General features: G+C 43.8%; 1 protein-coding gene across 4 annotated transcripts in view; it reads right to left on the bottom strand.

Annotated features, from left to right (window-relative positions):
- Window positions 1-2,333: 2,333 nt before the first annotated feature.
- LOC143298994 (uncharacterized) overlaps window positions 2,334-20,191 on the bottom strand; it is a 96,470-nt gene continuing 78,612 nt past the window's right edge. For 3 of the 4 annotated variants that reach the window (XM_076612053.1, XM_076612055.1, XM_076612056.1), the window contains 7 exons: window positions 15,989-16,111; window positions 11,749-11,832; window positions 9,953-10,025; window positions 9,168-9,292; window positions 8,468-8,555; window positions 5,291-7,236; window positions 2,334-2,713 (listed from right to left, as the gene is read on the bottom strand). In XM_076612053.1, the coding sequence (XP_076468168.1) occupies window positions 2,585-2,713; window positions 5,291-7,236; window positions 8,468-8,555; window positions 9,168-9,292; window positions 9,953-10,025; window positions 11,749-11,832; window positions 15,989-16,111 (2,568 nt within the window). In that variant the 3' untranslated portion in view covers window positions 2,334-2,584. The remainder of the gene's footprint in view (window positions 2,714-5,290; window positions 7,237-8,467; window positions 8,556-9,167; window positions 9,293-9,952; window positions 10,026-11,748; window positions 11,833-15,988; window positions 16,112-20,191) is intronic. The other variant, XM_076612054.1, reaches the window with a different exon arrangement.

The following is a 20,191-nucleotide window of genomic DNA, read 5'->3' as shown; positions in this document are numbered from 1 at the left end:
ACAGAAAAATGAAAAAATAACAGAACCACCCCCACCTCCCTCCCCTCGTCCACCCCTAACATGAGGCAGAGATTGGGTACTGGCTGTAGTGAGGGTCTGATATACCGTCACACTGGCACCATAGCATGTGTCATCTTGTGAGGTTTGAATCTTTATCTTCATATCTAAAAAAAAGTTTTTATTATCTTTCTTTTTTTTTCTCTCTCTTAATCACCCAAATTCATATTTTCAAAAAAGTTTTTATTATCGTTTTATTTTCTCTCTTAGTCACTCAACTTGAATGTTAGGATCAAAGAGAAAGAACAACACTCACCTGCCCACATCAAAAGGGTAATATTCAACAGAAACATTTCTTCTGATATACCCTCATACTGGTTCTGTAGCATGCGTAATCTTGTGAGATTTGCATCTTTATCTTCTTATTCTTGCAAGTTTTTATTTTCATTTTTCAAATCACTCAACTATAATGCGAGGATCAAAGAAAAGGAACAATATTCACCAGCCAACATCAAAAGGATAATAATGTGCAACAGAAACATTTCTTAAACTTCTGCTGTGTGTGTGTGTGTGTGTGTGTGTGTGTGTGTTTTACTTGAATGCAGGTAAACAAATACAAAAACAACTTTTTACAGAAATGCAACAAGCTCATAGTCTGGGAGGTGTGAGAGTAAGTTTTTACCATTATTATTACCATCACCATTATAAAACATTGTGGTACAACTGATATTTCTGGTTCCCTTTTCACAACCTGCAATGCACAAAAGCCATGACAAACCTCTGTAGGAGTGCTGCGATTTACGGTGAAAACTAATGATAAATGAACATTACATTTACACTCACAAGGACATGAATAAATGAAGACAGCAAAACACACAGAAAGCATGCTTGGTCCCACTTTTGTATAGAAATATTGTAGTGGAATCTTCACAGTTATTTTTTTTTTAATTACTTTTGTTCACTTTAAAATTTTTTTTTCTAGCAATGACAGTATCATTGCTGAGTGTAACTGGTGGCAACCATGTGATTTAAAAAACAACAACCCACTCTTGCAGACATGTACTGGTAATCCATGGAATAAAGACAGGTTAAATCATTTCTGTTATATTTGTTATCATTCTTATAATTCACCAAAACAGAAAAGGCATATGTGCAATAGTACACATCATGCACATCCAGTTGCTTTAGACTGCTCAGGATGAATTTTGTGTGCATGTGTGTGTGTGCGTGTGTGTGTGTATGTATGGAGTGTGTGTGTGTGTGTGTTTTTATGTGTGCGTGCATGCATGTGTGTGTGCATGCGTGCACACGTGTGTGTGTGCATGTGCTTTAAACTTGCTAATGTTAGTGTGTGCCTGATGTAAATTACCACACATGCGCACAATGAACACACCAGTTTGCGATGTGATCTTGGGGCAGAGCAGAGGAAACCTCTGAAAAAAAAAAATGTCCGTCTCAGTCTGGTGCAATACTGTGTAACCGATGTTACCCCTAAAACACCTCTCCCTACCTTTTAAAACCCTATTATTTGCTGCTCATTCATATGCAGCTCAAACTCTTGTAACCATTTTTTTTTTTAATTAACTGTTTCTCTGTTTCTATCAGCACTAACTTTTCAAGCTGCAATAACCATGCTTTGAACATTCATTATTACCAATCAGTGTTCCTTCCAAATGCAACATTAACTCCAATTATTTCCCATGGCACTTTTTCACACTTCAGTCTTGACTGATGGCTCCATGTGCACTTTCCAAATCCAAAGCATTTGTGTAGATATCTCACTGCGCTTTCTCCAACTTGTATTTTTCTTTACAGAAAATGACCGATCTTTAAAATTTTTATCATTCATACACATCGTGTTCCCCATTGTAGATATATATATATATGTACACACATAATCCATACGTTCCGCATGCTGTACAAATGTTCCCATGCACACAAGTAATCCTCTTTGTTAGACATGGCGTGTGCAGATGACGCAATGGATGCCATCCGTCATACTCCTGACATTCTCTGTTGATTCACCTGTGTCCTGTGAGGTCCCTGTGAATACCCCCCGCCCTTCCCCCCACACATATGTCTCCCCCCCCCCCCACAGCCCCCACAGGTGTCTGTCCTATCCCCCCACAGGTACACTGGTGTCTGTCCCACAGGTGTTTGTCCCCCCCTAGACCCCCAGGTGCACAGGTATCTGTCCCCCCACAGCTACACAGGTGTCTGTCCCACCACAACTACACAGGCGTCTGTCCTATCCCCCCACAGGTACATAGATGTCTGTCCTTTTCCCCCACAGGTACACAGTTGTCTGTCCTATCCCCCCACAGGTACATAGATGTCTGTCCAATCCCCCCCCCCCACAGGTACATAGATTATCCTTTTCACCCAGAGGTACACAGGCATCTGTCCTATTCCCCACAGGTACACAGGCATCTGCCCTATTCCCCCACAGGTACACATGTATCTGTTCCATCCTCCACAGGTACACAGATGTCTGTCCCATCCCTCCACAGGTACACAGGTGTCTGGCACCGTCAGTGGCAGGAGGAGCGATGGTGCTGGGCAATGAGAGTCAGCGACCCCCCCCCCTCTAGCTGACGCCCTGGACATTTTCAAAGTTCTTCATCAGGTTCATCACCTTGGACGTTCTGCTGGGGGCGGTGGAACCTCGGCACTGCACGTCTGACTGCTGCACGTCTTTGGCGGCGGCACCCGTCACCTGTGTGGACACAACACAGGTAAGTCTGATCAGTCAGTTCACACCTTGCTCTGGGGGTAAAACAGGTGTGTCTTATCAGTCAGTTTACACCTTGATCTGGGGGGTAACACAGGTGTGTCATATCAGTCAGTTCACACCTTGCTCTGGGGGGTAACACAGGTGTGTCAAATCAGTCAGTTCACACCTTGCTCTGGGGGCAACACAGGTGTGTCTGATCAGTCATGTCACACCTTGCTCTGGGGTGGGGTGGGGGTGTTCTCCTACTATTTGTTTTATTATCATTGTAATTATCATCACAATTATTGTTATCACTATAATAATCATTATTATACTTATCGTTATTTTAAAAATAATCTTCTTCATCATGTTTAGAATTATCTTTTGAGAGACCACCATTTCTCAACAGACTCCTGTTAAGCCACCACCAAAGCTGCATCAGAAACATCATCCAGAGCAAAATCTCACAGTCTTCCGAGACAGAAGGATGTCTGTATCATATTATTATTACTATTATTATTATTACTTACATGTACATAATACACGCAGTACAATCACATTCATGCACATAAACTGAGGACCTGCCACTGGCACTGACCATTCTGTTCCTGCCAGAGGATTGAAAAAAACAAAACAAAAAAAAACAGGAGAAAAGAAACATTAACAGAAACAAAATTATACATAAAAGTAAAAATTGTCCATAATAACACATACAAATAAAAAAAATGCCAGGGGGCAAATCACATGTCCTTGGTGAAAAAAAACAACAACAGAATACAACAAAGTAAGAATACCCAGTTATCAAGTCCAGAAAAGACAAAAAATATTTAAGGGTTTCTAGGAATAATGAGGTAAATGAACCAACATGGAAGACTTCTTCTTCTTCTTCTTCATCCATGGGCTGCAACTCTCACATTCACTCGTTTGTACATGAGTGGGCTTTTACGTATATGACTGTTTTTACCCCGCCATGAAGGCAGTCATACTCCATTTCCAGGGGTAGCATGGAAGACAATAATAAAGGTTGAGATAACAGAAAGAAAAAGGAAAAGCCAGAGATTTTACAAAGAGATGATAAAGACAATACATAATACATATCAGGTTTACTTGGAGAGCATACTGTTGAGGGTGTATTGTTAATTACTAAGCTGGGTTATTGTTCCTATCACTGAGAAATTTATTCAATAATATCTCCATCTATTTTGAAAAATCAATGTTTTCACAATTCAGCTTTGAAATGTACTCTCCAGTTTTGGGTCTTGTGCTTTACAACCTTTAGAATATTTACAAATATGGAAGATGTTTGTTGGTTTGACATTTATAAATACATTATCTAGCAAAAAGTATAATGATAACAAAAGTCACATCTGTTTTGCACATCTGTCAAAACTCAAATCCTTACTTCTTGAGAAACATGGGAACTGTTTCAACACCCAGATTTCAGAATTATGCTTGCTCTCTCTCTGTGTGTGTGTGTGTGTGTGTGTGTGTGTGTGAGAGAGAGAGAGAGAGAGAGAGAGAGAGTGTGTGTGTGTGTGTGTGCGCGTGTGTGTGTTATGAATAACTCGGGGAGCTCTGAGAATGTGGTAACACATAAATATGCTTCCCTGATGCTTTAAAAAAAGTAAAAGTCAAATTGCATGTTCAGGTCCCTGGGATGTTCTAAAAATTTCTAAAACAAATGCATAAAAAGAGTGAAAAATCAGAGCTTCAGTCTCATGCTATGATCGTCTGCTACCATGAAGAGTTGCTTCCCTTCATCATTTCTTGGCAGAGAAACCACATGATTATGACTATAAGGTATGCCTGTCTTTGTATGTGTGTAGCAATGCAAATTTGACTAAAAACGTACAGCATGTAAGCTATCCTCTACACATAGTCTGAGGTCTTCAACACTGACAGTAAAAGAGTCTCTTATCAGAAGTGCTGGTGATGGTGATGAAAACACTACCATGCAATCATAGTTTGGTTGCAAAGCGATTCTTGAAAAGTAAAAAAAATCTCAATTTCTGATCAGGTTACCTTATTCTCCAGGAGCATGTTGTTTGTGTAAGATCAGTTTTTGGATCCATCTGAACTATGAATCATAAGCGCTTTGAAAAACAGGGTCAAAGTCTGGGTCAACTGATTCAAAACACTGGTCATTCAGTATGCTGGTGAACCCATGCACTGGCCACAGTGAGTGTTCCAGTCACCAGCTCACGTGTGATTACCATTTCTTATACTATCAGCCAAGTAATATACTTGTGCATAATCAGGGTTGCCCTGTCTCAGTGAACAAACCTCTTTTATCTTCACTTGGCCTGCTTTAGGTTTGACAATTCTGAGTCAGTGTTGGATACAAGTCTGTATCACAATGACTTTGGCATACCCCGTGATCTGAAATGCACTGCGTATGGATTAAAAACAATGACAAAACTCCAAGCAGATTCTCTTCAAAAGCAACATCAGCCAACACCGTTCTATACCCACCCCCTTTTTTTAGTGGGAGGTTGAGGGGGAGGGGCAGAGGAGGTGGTGGTCTTTTTACAAATTTTTTTTCTCCATTTAACAACAACAAACCAACCAACCAAATCTTACCTTGGTGGAAGGTTCCTCTTTCTTGGGCATGCTTTCCTCCTTCTTGGCACTCTCCTCCTTCTTGCTGGCCACAGCAGCAGCGGCAGTGACGGAGGGCTTGGAACTTTCTATCAGCTCGATCTTCAGGTCAGGTGATGCAGGCTTCTTTTGGCTCAGGTTTGCTCGCCATGCCGGAACGCTTGGCTTGTCTTTTTCCTCCGCTGGCGTTTTGTTACCAGGGGCAGTCTTGGCAGGGGAGGACAGAGGCCTGGCTTCTGTCTTTGCACTGCTGGAAGCCAGGGGCGTGGGTCCAGTCTGAGAGGGAGCTTTTGAACCGGAAAAACGAGATGAAGACACAACCGATGAACTGCCTGATGAAAAGGCTGATGGCGTTTTGATGCTTTGCGTTTTCCACTTTGGTGCATCCTTCACGGGAGAAGACTCTGGCGCTTTGCTTTCCTCTTTGACTTCATCCTGTTTAGCACCTGGCACCGCTGATGCTGAGGAAACTGAGACGCCGGTTTTCAAAGATGAGGACTGGGTGGCAGAAGAGCTGGCAGCGCTGCCCAGCTCAGTTTTGACAGAGTGGACTTTGACGCTGCTCCCACGGTGGGCAAAAACAGGAGTTTTTGTGGGGGAGGTCTTCACACTCCCTCCTCTGATCCAGGACACCTCACTGGGCTTGTCGAACTTGGAGCTGGCTGAAGACACGCTGATGTTGCTGGACGTCTCCACCAGCTTGGACACAGGCTGGTCTTTGGCTGAAGGCGCTGGGCTGACAGACCCATGTGACACAGAAGTGGGGGCTATTTCCTTGGCAGGGGCTGTCTCCCGGACAGGGGATGGAGACTCCTCTTTCTCTTCACTCTCCTGTCTCCCTGTCTTTCTCCTTGCCAGGGCAAACCATTCCGGCTCCTTCGTTTTGGAAGCTTCAACCACCTTTTCTCGGTGGCGGGGGGAGGCTTCAGGTGAGGCATTCTGGGAGGTGGAGGGCTCCACCCTGTGAGAGGCAGTGCGCTGGACTCTGGCGGCAAAGGGCTCCTCCTTGCTGACCGGCTGCTCCGGCAGCGTCTTGCTGCGGCTCTGCCTGCGCAGCTTGTAGTCATCTTTCGGGGAGAAGGCGGGGGAGGCCTGGCTGTCCGTCTGTCTCAAGCCATCCTTCTTACCGTCCCCAGGGCTGGTTGCCACCACCGTCGCTGCTGCTGCTGTGGGTCTGGAAGTGATGAGGGAAGGGGTGCGGTCTGCAGTGCTGGGGGTCTTGACAGAAGAGCTGATGCCATGGGCTGCTGGCTTTGGGTCTGTATGAAGAACAGGTGTGTGAGAGGAGCTGTCTGATGACCTTGTGCTGGAGGATGAGAACTCCACTTTGTGTTTGGGGCTGCCTGGCGTCGGCTCTGGCACACTGCTGCTCCTAGATGAACTGACCTGAAACATCGACCTGGACATCGCTGAGCCACCATGCTCTCGGACAGCAGCTGCTAAGAACTCCACGTCACTTTCTTTCTTCAATGACTCCATCGTTCTTGAAGCGGACATAGATTTTGGTTGAGATTCGCTCTCCCCCTCTGGTTTTTCTGCGTTAGCCAGTGCTCTGGCAGCACCAAATTCCTTGACAGTGGGTGATTTCGGCTCAGATTTTGTGAAACTCCAACGCTTCTCCTCCTCTTTTACAGTGAAAGACCTTGGGTCGGATTTGACGCTGGTGTCCTTCACATCCTCTTTCGGAGGTGGTGGAGATTTTGGCTCCACTTTGAGACTGGCTCGTTTGTCAAACTCTTTGGTTACCTCCTTTTTCTCGTCCTGGCCGACAGAGAGGGATGCAAACATGCTGGTGGACATGGGAGAAGAGGCGGGACGGCGGGGCGTGGGGCTGGACAGGGATGGGGACTTGGACAGGTGAATGTGTGTCGCTGGGCCTGCTCCCTTCTCACCTGGCGACCCCGGAGGTCTGTCATCCACCTGTGATTCTGAAACCCCAAAACAAACTATTTGTTAAAGCTTTTCCCCTGTGAATATTGTTGGGAGTGACTGACGGGTTTTTTTGTGGGGGTAATTCAGAATGGTTTGTGGCTAGGGTCCTGTGGGCACTTTACTGAAGTGTGTCTTAATACCAAAACAAAGTAAAATTGAAAAAGAATAAGAAAAACTATCTGAAAGAAAAAAGCCAAAATGCCAATATTCATCTAATATGGAAATAATACTGTGTATGTCTATGATATCTCATGTCTGAGATAAAAAATTCCAGTCCGTATACTGGCCTTTAACCTGTGGACACTCGCCTCCTAGTCAGGTGCAATACCACCGGGCCACAGCTCCACTCTACAGCCCACTCCAGTGAGAGAGATAACAACACTGCACCGCCACCACCACCAGCATCAATGCGATCTGCATGAACATGGCTGCCTGAGGCAATGACCTGTGACAAGCGTAACAGCCGAGTGGATAAAGCGTTGGACTTTCAATCTGAGGGTCCCAGGTTTGAATCTTGACAATGGCTTCAGGTGGGTAAAGGGTGGAGATTTTTCCAATCTCCCAGTTCAACATATGTGCAGACCTGCTACTGCCTGAACCCCCTTTGTGTGTATATGCACGCAGAAGATAAAATATGCAATCCATGTCAGCATTCGGTGGGTTATGGAAACAAGAATATACCCAGCATGCACACCTCCAAAAGTATGGCTGCCTACATGGCAGGGTAAATACTCAAAATGGTCATACATATAAAATGTTACTTGTCTCTGCGAGTGTGTATGTGTGTGCCCAAAGGCAGCTGTTAGTCAGCTCTACCCAGGTAGGCAGCCAGTTGTGCAAATGACTCCATGTCTGTAAAGCACTTAGAGCTTGGTCTCTGACCGAGAACAGGCACTGTATAAGTATCTGTATCATCATCACCCGTCAGGGCCGCCCATCAGTGAGCTTTCTTGTGTGGTGCAGTTTTGTAGGAGCAGGGTTCGAGGCCCTGTTTCGGCGTGGTGTTGTGTCCCTGGGAAAGGCACTTTAGTCCAGTCTTCCTCACTCCACTCTAGGTGTAAATGGGTGCCTGACTTCGGTTGGGGAAAGTTAAAACGACAGGAGAGGGTGGGACCCCAACTTCCCATATTGAGCCCTAGACACAGTGGATATGATTTCACTGCCTTGATGGCTGTAACCGCCATGGGACCTTTAACGAACACCACAGGCAATGTCCTGTTCTTTTACCTGACAGGGAGCTGGACCTGACAGTTTCAGCCCGAGACTTGGGCGGTGACTCCTCGTTCAGACGCGGCAGTGAGTGTGGAGACTGGCTCTGCAACAGAGTAGAATAGAACAGAATAGAACAGAGAAGAATAGAATAAAATGTGCCTTTATTTCCAAGTGTCGGTTCACAAGGAAGCAAATTTTCTTATATTCTTAACATTCACTTCAACACTTTAATCCTAATGTTTACAAAATGATGACATGCTTCAGTTTCAAAGAGTGTGTGGACTGATCAATATACCCCTAAACACCACCTACTTAAAAATAAAAAAAAAGAAAGAAAGAAAAAGAAGCTAATGCCTGACCCACACACAAACTCAACACACTGGTCAGGCCTTAAAAGCCTACCCCAAGTTTGTACAAGTCACTAACATGAAATGAAACAAAACAATTAAAAGAAAAACAACAAATATGTAAACGCTTCAAACTAATATAAAATGAAAGGCTAAGAAAATGTGCATTTGTGTGCACTGTGTGCGTATTACACACACACACAAACACACACACACAGATGTACAAAAACAGTGAACAAAATGAAAATAAAATCAATCCAAAAACAGTTAACAAAAGATGAAATAAAACACAAACACAGCCATGTAACTTTCATGTCAAAACAGGAAACAAGCTGACAGTGCCCTCCACTCCACCCTGTCTCCCTCACCTCTCGCTTTTTGCGTGACTGCCTGGTTTTGCGAGGTTTGATGCTGATCCTGTCCTTGGCAATGTCACTCCTCAGCAGCTCTGTCTGGCCCACCTTCTCAAAGTCTATGGCCGCTTCTGCACCACCTGCACACACACACACACACACACACACACAACATGCACACACACAGCATTCACACACACATACACACATACAACATGCACACACACACAACATGCACACACATCCACATACAACATGTACATACATATACACACAACATGCACACACACACAAATACAACATGCACACACACACACTCCCACACACAAAACACACACACACACAAAAGGACACATTGCATACACACACACACACACGCACAAAATTTATTAGAAGGCATGAGTAACACGTCTGTACTTAATAAAACATGCCACATGGATTTTTTTCAAACCTAAATGTCTATTGCCATGTTAAAAAAAATTAACCCCTACACCTGCCCCCCCCTCCCTCCCTCCAAAAAACCCCCCCAAAACCAAAACAAAAACGAAACAACTAGCAAAGTGTGAACAGTTATAAAACTACACACTGTAATCCTGGTAAAACTATATAGGTAAAAAAAAAAAAGAAAAAAAAAAAGCATCTGATCTACATTTTATCATAAAAATACTAATCCTTCCCCCCAAAAAATCCCTTCTAATTTCCCTCTCCATTTCACTGGATGCTGGGAGAGACACTACACATGTGAATGTGTGAGCTGCAGCTCATGAACGTAGGAAGAGAGGTCAAAAGATCCAACCTACCTCCTGACTCTCCTGGCGTCTTGGACACTTTGGACGGCACAGAGCTCTTCCACTGACTCTTGAACGGGTCGTCCTGCGAACACGCACAAGAAACAGTGATAACCATTATCGCTGTTGCTCACAGCACAGCCACAGGGCAACACATGACACACCTTCCACCTTACAACTCCCAGACAACACACCTTCCACCTTACAACTCCCAAACAACACACCTTCCCTTACAACTCCCAAACAACACACCTTCCACCTTACAACTCCCAGACAACACACCTTCCACCTTACAACTCCCAAACAACACACCTTCCCTTACAACTCCCAAACAACACACCTTCCCTTACAACTCCCAAACAACACACCTTCCCTTACAACTCCCAAACAACACACCTTCCCTTACAACTCCCAAACAACACGCCTTCCATATTACAACTCCCAAGCAACACGCCTTCCATATTACAACTCCCAAACAACACGCCTTCCATTTTACAACTGCAGACAACCTCATCATGATAATATAACCAACAAATAACATACTTTATTTCTTACAACTCCAAACAACATCATCCTGTGATCACACACATTAAACAACAAACAACACAGCTTCCATTTTACAAATCAAGACAACATCATCCTGAGATCATACACAACAAACAACACACTTTCCATCTTGCAACTCATACAACATTATTTTCATCACACATGATACATGAATGAGACTTTACACTTTTGATTTTAATGAATAAAGTTTCAGACACAAAGTTTAAGACAGCATTGGAGGACCAGAACATATGAATGAGAATTTACACATCTGATCTTTAACAAATAAAAGCAGTGTTTTGGATGTAAAATACATAAATAAAACTTTATGCTATTTCGATAAACAGTCAACACAGTAACAGCAAAGCAGCAAAATACAATAATAAACTAATTTTCTCCCCTCGGAGAATGCACACGCACACATGCTCACATGTATATGTGTGCACAAACACACACATAACACCCCCACACATGCCACAACACCTACACTATGGGTGGAGGCAAAAGAGAACACAGGAAAGAATGCAGACACTGATGTACTGTATCTGTATCATATAACGTGATGTTTATGTACACTGTAAAAACAACAACAATGTATCTGTATCATATATCGTTATGTTTATGTACACTGTAAAAACAACAACAATGTATCTGTATCATATAACGTGATGTTTATGTACACTGTAAAAACAACAACAATGTATCTGTATCATATATCGTTATGTTTATGTACACTGTAAAAACAACAACAATCCTATGAAATACCAGATGCTGTGGTGGGTGAAGTGGTTGTCACTGCAGACTGACCACAGGGAGAATTCCGGTTTGAACCCCATCAGAGTGGGTTTTTTCAGCCAGTTGCCTATGATCCAGAGTTGAGTATTCTATGGGCTCAAATAGGATGACAGGGACCACACAGTCAAGGGTTTTTGATGTCTCAGATGCATCTTTGAGTGTGCTGCTCAAATTTTCTGATCAACACTGCAGGTGTCTGTCTTTCTCAGCCCGGTTTGATGCCATGATATATTGTGAGAGTATGGTATTGTCAAGTAGCCCAAAACCTAAATGTACCCCCCACCCCACCCCCGATAGCAGCATCTTCATCATCATGATCATTTTTCCTCTTCATCAAAATATGGTAAACACAATGTCTCAATTCTGGAGTGGGGTAGGGGTGGGGGATAAGAAAAGCAATGGAAAAAAAATTAAGATGTTAACATTGTGGGGTTAAAAAACAATGGAAAACAAAGTGTGCTAATGACCTCTTCATTGTCGGAGGCGTCGTTGCTGATCAGACTGTTGTCGCTCTCCCGACTGGTGGACTTGCCCGCTGCTGGCAGGGGCTGCTTGACACACACGCACACACACACACAAATATATATCATGTCATAATATATACACTCATACATACACACACACACACATCTTATATATGCATATATGGAGAGAGAGACACACACACAGAGAGAGAGAGAGAGACATTGACACTGACACTTTTTTATTGCCAGAGATTGAGAGAGAGAGAGAGAGAGAGGGGGGGCAGAGAGAGAGAGAGACATTGACATGGACAGAGAGAGAGAGAGAGAGAGAGAGAGAGAGAGAGAGAGAGAGAGACATTGACACTTTTTTTTATTGCCAAAGAGAGAGAGAGAGAGAGAGAGAGAGAGAACACCAGATAAATCCTGGACTTGCTGGCACCACTCCATGAAAATAATTCCACAGGAGTAGATTCTCAAACATAAAATGCTAAATACAAACCCAAAGAAAATGACTGTACTCCTCTTTTCTACTCTCAAATTTTCACCCTTTCAGCATCGTCAGGAGACCGTCTTGTCTGTATATATATATACACACACACATACATACACTAACATGTATATATATATGTACTTGACAAAGCTATATATACACACATACACACACACACGTGTATATATATACTTGACAAAGCTATATACACACACATAGACAAGACACTCTCCTGACGAAGCCCTAACAGTTAATTAAGCAAGACACAAATATACTATATACAAGGCAGAGGTTTAAAAAAAAAATGCTAGCAGTATGATCAAGAAAGACAATATGACTCTCAAAACAAATGTCCATGGTGCATTGTACTGCCTGATGGTCTGGTGCATGTGTTCATTGGTGATATGATCAGTGAATCTGATGTTTTGTATCTTATGATAACACCTCATTTCCATGGCTTGACAAGTTCGTTGCACATGACAGCAAGTCAAACAGACTAACACAAGTTTCAGTTTCACTTTCTCAAGGAGGCGTCACTGCGTTCGGACAAATCCATACACGCTACACCACATCTGTTGAGCAGATGCCTGACCAGCAGCATAACCCAACGCGCTTAGTCAGGCCTTGAGTGCATGCTTACATATTTGTGTACCTATGAAAGTGGATTTCATTTTATGTAATTTCGCCAGAGGACAACACTCTCGTTGCCATGGGTTCTTTTTCAGTGCGCCAAGTGCGTGCTGCACACGGGACCTCGGTTTATCGTCTCATCTGAAAGACTAGACGCTCAGTTTGATTTTCCAGTCAAACTTAGGAGAAAGGGCGAGAGCGGGATTCGAACCCACACCCTCACGGACTCTCTGTATTGGCAGCTGAGCGTCTTAACCATTCTGCCACCTTCCTCCATAACACAAACTAGAGAGTAACAACAACAACATCAACAACAAAAAGATATGAATTCCATAATTCAAACCAGCCAAGATCAATGCTTTTTCTTACCCTGTTGAAGAAAAAATATTGCTGACTTTAACAGCCTGGTTGAGGTTAACCTCAATTAAACAATCAATGAACGTCTCATATTACCGACAGTCGCCTCCTGTCTTTAATGCCAAGCTGTTACATCTAGGCCCAGTTAATATGAAACAAGGTCACACACATGAAAGCAACGTACGGCTCCACTGCAAAGAAACTCACATTGCCTGATAAGCATGAGACTTTGACGTCTGCAGCCAGGAGAAACACATAAATGGTGTTTTGCAGTTCCATATAAATGTCCTTCCTCCCCTCCCCTTTCTTCTTCTGGGGATTAACTCCCATGTCCATATAAATAAATACAATAAAAACTCTGCACACACACTGTCTGTCGATTTCCTTAGATTTTTCTGTCAATTTTTTGGAGAACAATATCTGCAGGAATAAATTCACTAACCTTGACCATCTCAACAAGATACAGAACCAAGCTCAGCGTGTCATAACTGGCGCCATGAGATCCACCCCAATCCTGAAGATGGAGGAGACCACTGGGCTACAGTCACTGGAGGACAGAAGGGACACAAAGATCCTCATCCAGGCAGCAAAATTCAAACGCCTTGAAAACCATCCAATGAACAACAGAATGAGCAGACCCACCAAGAGCCGGCTGAAAAGAGGCAGCTTCATCCACCAGTCAAGACAACTTGAAAGACAAACCCCAGTCTTGATGGAACACGAAGCAAAGCCTATCCCGGCAAATGTCACCTACCCATCTGGAAGAGGTAGGCGTTCCCAACGGTCGTCACCAGCATTCCTGGAGTGGAGAAGAGAGGAACACAGTCAGACACCCAAAGGAAGGCCCTGGCCATGGAGTACATCTGCAACCAGTACCCCCAGGAAGACTGGACCCATGTCTTCACAGATGGCTCCGCCACAGAAGCAACGAGGGATGGTGGAGCTGGAATCTTCCTTTGATACAAAGACGGAGATGATGAAATTGCAATCCCAACAGGAAAATACTCCACCCACTTCCGAGCTGAGCGAGAAGCCCTCTGTGAGGCAGCCACATCAGTCTCGCAGAACTCCACAAGAACAACAGGGCAGGTGGTGGTGTTTTGAGATGCTCTCTCCGTGCTCCAAGCCCTCAAGAACTCCTGCTGCAAAGAACAGAACCATCTCACTTCAGCCCTTGTTGCCCTGAGTGCCAGAGTGGAGAAAGTGGTGATACAATGGGTACAAGCAAACTGTGGCATCAGAGGCAAAAAAAAAAGCGGACATTCTGGCAAAAGACGGTACACAGAAGGAGCAGGCCAACAAACTGGTGTCATACGATGAAATCAAGACAATCATCAAGGCACAGCAAGGAATAAAGTGGCGCCTCCAGCACCCCAAATATAACCAGAAGACAGATACCATTTGCTGGAACGATGGGAACAGGTCAAGATCTTCCGCCTGAGGACTGGACACAACCGCCTGCTCCACCACATGCACACAAAATTTGGCACTGGACAGAGTGCAGAGTGCCCTTGTGGTGAGGGACCAATGACAACCGACCACATCCTTCAAGACTGTAGGATGCATGCAGCATCCAGGAGGAAGTACTGGCCAACACCGACAGCAGTGGAAGCCAAACTGTACGGCACCCTGGAGGAGCTGCGACGGACGGGAGCCTTCACTGAGGACACCGGGCTGCTCATCTAACGGGAGGCGAGCGAGGAAGAAGAAGAAGAACTGGACAGTGCGTGAGCAGAGTTTAAATAGTATTTTTCATTTTAACTGCCGATTGTCGTAACACAACTCTAGCACCCTTCATCATGGTGGTGCCAGCAGCTGCCAGGTGTTACTGTCTATGTGTGTGATGAAGCAATAAGCGTGCGTGCATGTGTGTGTGTGTAAAGAGGTGCCAACAGTTCTCCCGTCATTTGGTCTTGTGCAAGCTAGCCAATTTTGTTTCAGGTCTTGCCTGCTGTTTTCATCTCAACCCCAACAGTTCTTCTCCATGTGCCCAGCGATCTGCTTTTCCCCCCTGGTGGTGCTCATTTGAGGGCAGCATAACAATGTCTGGCCCAGCCACCTCAAGCATCCCTGTTTCACCTCATCCACGATGTTGCTGATGCCTGTGCGGCTGCTCACTTCTTTGTTGGTGACACGTTCCCAGCGATGTCTCAGGATTCGATGGAGACACCGTCCTGCAAAGCCGCTAAGCTGGCTTTCCAGGAGGACTGAGTGGACATTGGATTTGTAGATATTCAGTTTGGTGTTGGTCTTAAGACTGATGATTTCCAGATGTTCTGCTGTCTTCTGAATGGAAGTGATGAAAAAGGGAGAAAAGAGAGGGAAAGACAGAGGGTACCATGAGGGGTCCTTCCATGATGATGTTGGCTGATGAAAGAAGGAGAAAGGAAAGAAAGAGATGAAGGAGAGGGAAAGAAAGATCCTGCAATCCATGTCAGCGTTTGGTGGGTTATGGGAACAAGAACATACCCAGCATGCACACCCCCCAAAACGGAGTATGGCTGCCTACATGGCAGAGTAAATAAACAAAATGGACAAACACGTAAAATGTTACATGTCCATATGAGTGTGTATGTGTGCATGCTTGAAATCTGATTGAATGAAACAGGAAATGAATGATAAGCGCCCAATGGCAGCCGTCAGTCGGCTCTACCCAGGTAGGCAGCCTGTTGTGCAAATGGCCCCGTGTTTGTAAATCGGTTACAGCTTGGGTCTCTGACCGAGGATAGGTGCTATATGGGTATCCATATCATTCATTCATCATACCTTGAGGGGTCCTCCCATGATGATGTCGGCCGTGGTGACGGGTGGGGTGGGGCTGTGGGGAAGCCCGTCGTCCTCGTCCGAATACTGGGAACGTCGCTTACTCAGTTTGGAGAGTAGCTCAGCCTGTCCTCGTCAAAAGTAAAATAAATACATAAATAATTTTTTTTTTTTTAAAGAAAAAAAGAAAAAGAAGTCTGTTGTTATCCAAAGTAAAATAAATACTTTTTTTTTTATTAGAATTTTTATTTTATTTTAAAGAAGTGGTTTTTTTTATGTAGCCGTGTTGCTATGAACCGAGTGGGGTTTTTTTGTGTTTTTTTTTTTTATAAAAGGGGACGGTACAAAAGAATTAACTGATTTACTGTATTAAACTGGCAGTGGGCACGCTGTGGAAAAGGCATCTGCTATAGCTTGTGTGTGAAATAGTAACCAATCATATTGAGCACTTGACTTAGAATGTATTTATCTGGTTGGCTGTTTATTGATTTTACTGAGTTTTGTGTTTTAGTTCTTGGTATTCAATATATCTATTTCCTTGTTTATTTATATACCTTGAAAAATCTTATGATTTTTGTTTTAGTTAATGCATTTATTTGCTAGTTTACTTAATTATGTGCCTAAAGAAAATAGAATTTTGTTTTAATTACTTAATTTATTTGCTTGTTTTATTTATTTACCAACCTGTAAAAATACCTTAAGAGCTTTATTTTAGTTTTGTAATGCAAGTATGTCTATGTACATGTGTGCATACATGTGTGTGTGTGTACATGTGTGCATGTGAGTGCATGTGTGTGTGTGTGTGTGTGTGTGTGTGTGTGTGTGTGAGTATTAGGCATGCATGCATACATGCAGGAATGCCTGCGTGTGCACACACATGCACGTGATATGTGTCTGTTTGCACAGGCATGCATGCACATGTGCTTACTCAGGCAAATGTGTGTGACTGGGTGGCTGTCTTTCACATGAGTGAGTGCATGCAGGTATACACACACACAGGTAAACACAATCACATTCACACAACCACATGTCTGCAGGCATTAAAGTTGGTGCACAAACCCACCACAAAGACTGAACCTGACACAAAAAAACAAACAAAAAACAACACACACACACAAAAAGATGTGTCACCAATGGCAACATCTGCCAATCATTTCATCTGTTATCGATCCTGTAATCCGCTTCTGCACTCCACATATTTTTTCCTCCCTCTTTCAATAATCCCCAGAAAACAAGTTTCCCTCAGGCCTATAGGACAACCATCTGTCTCCTTGCCACACTGTCAGCTGTTATTTCATACTGTGTAGACTACCAAGGCCTCTTGTCTCCAGTTACATCATATCACCAACACAACTCATAAAGCTGTGCCAGTCACTGCCTCCAAGCTGTGATTCATTATTTCAGCAAAATTCTGCATGGGTCAGCACATAAAGTTACTGTGAATATACATACATTGTGTGTGTGCATGCGTGCGTGCGTGCATGTGTGCGTGCATGCATGCGTGTGTGCGTGCGTGCGTGTGTGTAAGAGAAAGAGAACAGGAGAGAGAGGGGGGAGAGAGAAAGAGAGAATGATTCTAGCACACACAGACACACACAAATGTGCACACAACTACACACACACACATATACACACAATCACATACGGCAGGCACAGCAAATTTACAAATGACAATTATCAGACTGCTTGTCCATTATGCTGCCTGTCAGTGCTGTTCTTTCTCCCTCCCTCCCTTTCTCTCCTGAAGTATCTCTCTGCCTCTCATTGCTATTCCAACCAGCATCGGTAATGTATGGATATGTGGGTGTGTGCAGAACCAGTCATTTATCTAGTATACCTTCACCTTTCACCTCACCTTCACCTCTCCCGTAGTCTGGGTTCAGACCGTTGGGGCACCGCTGCTGACCTGGCCACCACCCCTCTCCACTCTTCACGGTTTTCTGATTTCCTCAGGGTGTCACCGAGCGTCAAGCCTGTCCACCCCCGGATGTTGTCTTCCCATCTCTTCTTCTGCCGTCCTCTCCTTCTGCCTCCTTGTACGGTGCCTTGCAGGAACGTTTTGGCAAGACCAGATGATCGGGAGATGTGTCCATACCACCTAAGTTTGCGTTTTTTCACTATGGACAGAAGGTCTTCGTAGGGTCCAATACTTTGCTGGATTCTGTTCTTCACTTCCGTGTTAGTGATGTGGTCTCTGTAGGAGATGCCAAGTAGTCTACGAAAGCATCTCATCTCGACAGCTTGGATTCTTCTCTCGATGTCTGCAGTCAGGGTCCAAGTCTCGCAGGCGTAGAGCAATATTGATATAACCAGGGAACGCATCAGTCTGATTTTTGAGCTGAGAGCGATGTTTTTGTTGTTCCAGATGGTGTTCAGCTTGTTGAGTGCCGTTGTTGTTTGGGCAATTCTCGAGAGTACTTCTGGTTTAGATCCTTCATCTGACACGATTGCTCCCAGATATTTGAAGCTGTGGACTGTTTTAAGCTTTTCGTCGTTGACTTTGATGTCAATGCTGATGCCGTTGGTGTTGTTAGTCATCAGTTTGGTTTTCTCCGCACTGATTTGCATTCCATACGATGTGGAGGCTTTGTCTAGATGTTTGACCAGGCTTGCCAGTTCTTCTTCTTTTCCAGCCAGTCCATCAATGTCGTCGGCAAAACGTAGGTTTGTGATTGTTCTGCCGCCTATGCTGACTGTTCCTACATGCTCTTCCAGTGCGTCAGTCATTATTCTTTCTAAGAAGATGTTGAAGAGTGTTGGGGAGAGTAGACAGCCTTGTCTCACTCCGACTGTGGTTCTGAACCAGTCCCCGATGCTATTGTTGAGGTAGACGGCGCTGGTGGCTTTGTCATAGAGGTGCTGTATCAGTCTGATCAGGTTGGCGTTGATGTTGTACAGATTCATGGTAGCCCACAAAGCTGCATGCCAGACCCTGTCAAATGCCTTCTTAAAATCAATGAAGACATGGTAGAGGTCTTGTTGGTGTTGATGGTACCTCTCACATAGCAACCTCAAGTTGAAGATTTGTTCAGTTGTGCTCCTTCCTGGTCTGAAACCTGCCTGTTCTTCAGCAATGATGTTTTCTGCTTGTGGTTTCAGTCTGTTAAGCAGGATCTTCAACATGACTTTGCTGGGATGACTAATCAGGCTGATGGTGCGGTAGTTTTGACACTGCTGGAGATTGCCCTTTTTTATCTAGTATACACCCACACATATATAATGTGTGAGTGTGTGTGTGTGTGTGTGTGTGTGTGTGTGTGTGTGTGTGTGTGTGTGTAACAACATTATGGGTGTGAATGGGTCTGATCGATCCAGAATGAAGACTGTGATGCTTAAACTCTGAGGCCAGTGTCCTTCGCATTAAAAAAAACAACTAATTTGTAACCCCATACCAGTGTAGGAATGGATATGTGTGTGTGCATGCGTGTGTGCACGTACATGACCATATCGTTATAATGGGAATATATTAAGTAGTTTGATGATTCACAAATATACGGAGGCAATCTGTCTGGATTTTCCAATATAATGTTTGTCACACATGTGGTTACTCAGCAAAGTGTCATCAAATCTGTGCTGATGAAACTATACAGCATGTCAATTGTTCTACCATTCAGACATTGCACTGTTGGTTTTTTTCCTTGTTTGCAAGATCTCTTTAAATACAAATTAACTTACAAAAATTGCAACCCCAAGCATAACAAGGGCTCCAATGCCAAAAATCAAAAAGCTCTGAAATTCTACGGGGGTCCAGAGGCATGCTCCTCAAGAAAAAATAAAAAAACAATCAAAATGGTGCAATCTGATACAAATTGCACATTAAAAGCACTTTATTGCAATTATCATAAACCTACAAGTCACAGAGCACCTCCAATCTTGCGTCTACAGGGATAAAAAAAAAAAAAAAAGCACTGATGCAAACCAGTGCTACTCAGTTTTTTCGCTGAAAAATTATTTTCCGCTAAATTTCATTTTTATTTTTCGCAGAAATTTGTGAATCTGCGGAAAAGTGGGAGCCCTGATAACATTTCCATCCTCTTCAATACATTGTAAAACAAAAGGGCCAAAAAAGTATTGGGAGGGACCGACACAGATAACCAGGAATTGGCAGAGAGAGAAAATGAGACAGAGACAGACACAAAGAGAAGAGAGGGGGATGGGGAGAAGAGAAAGATGGAAAGAGAAGAGAGAGCTGAGGGAGGGGGGAAC

The sequence above is a fragment of the Babylonia areolata genome, chromosome 24 (genome assembly GCF_041734735.1).
Source record: "Babylonia areolata isolate BAREFJ2019XMU chromosome 24, ASM4173473v1, whole genome shotgun sequence".
Lineage (NCBI taxonomy): Eukaryota > Metazoa > Mollusca > Gastropoda > Neogastropoda > Buccinidae > Babylonia > Babylonia areolata.
The sequence above is the reverse complement of the archived record's forward strand: the minus strand, read 5'-3'. Positions and strand labels throughout refer to the sequence as shown.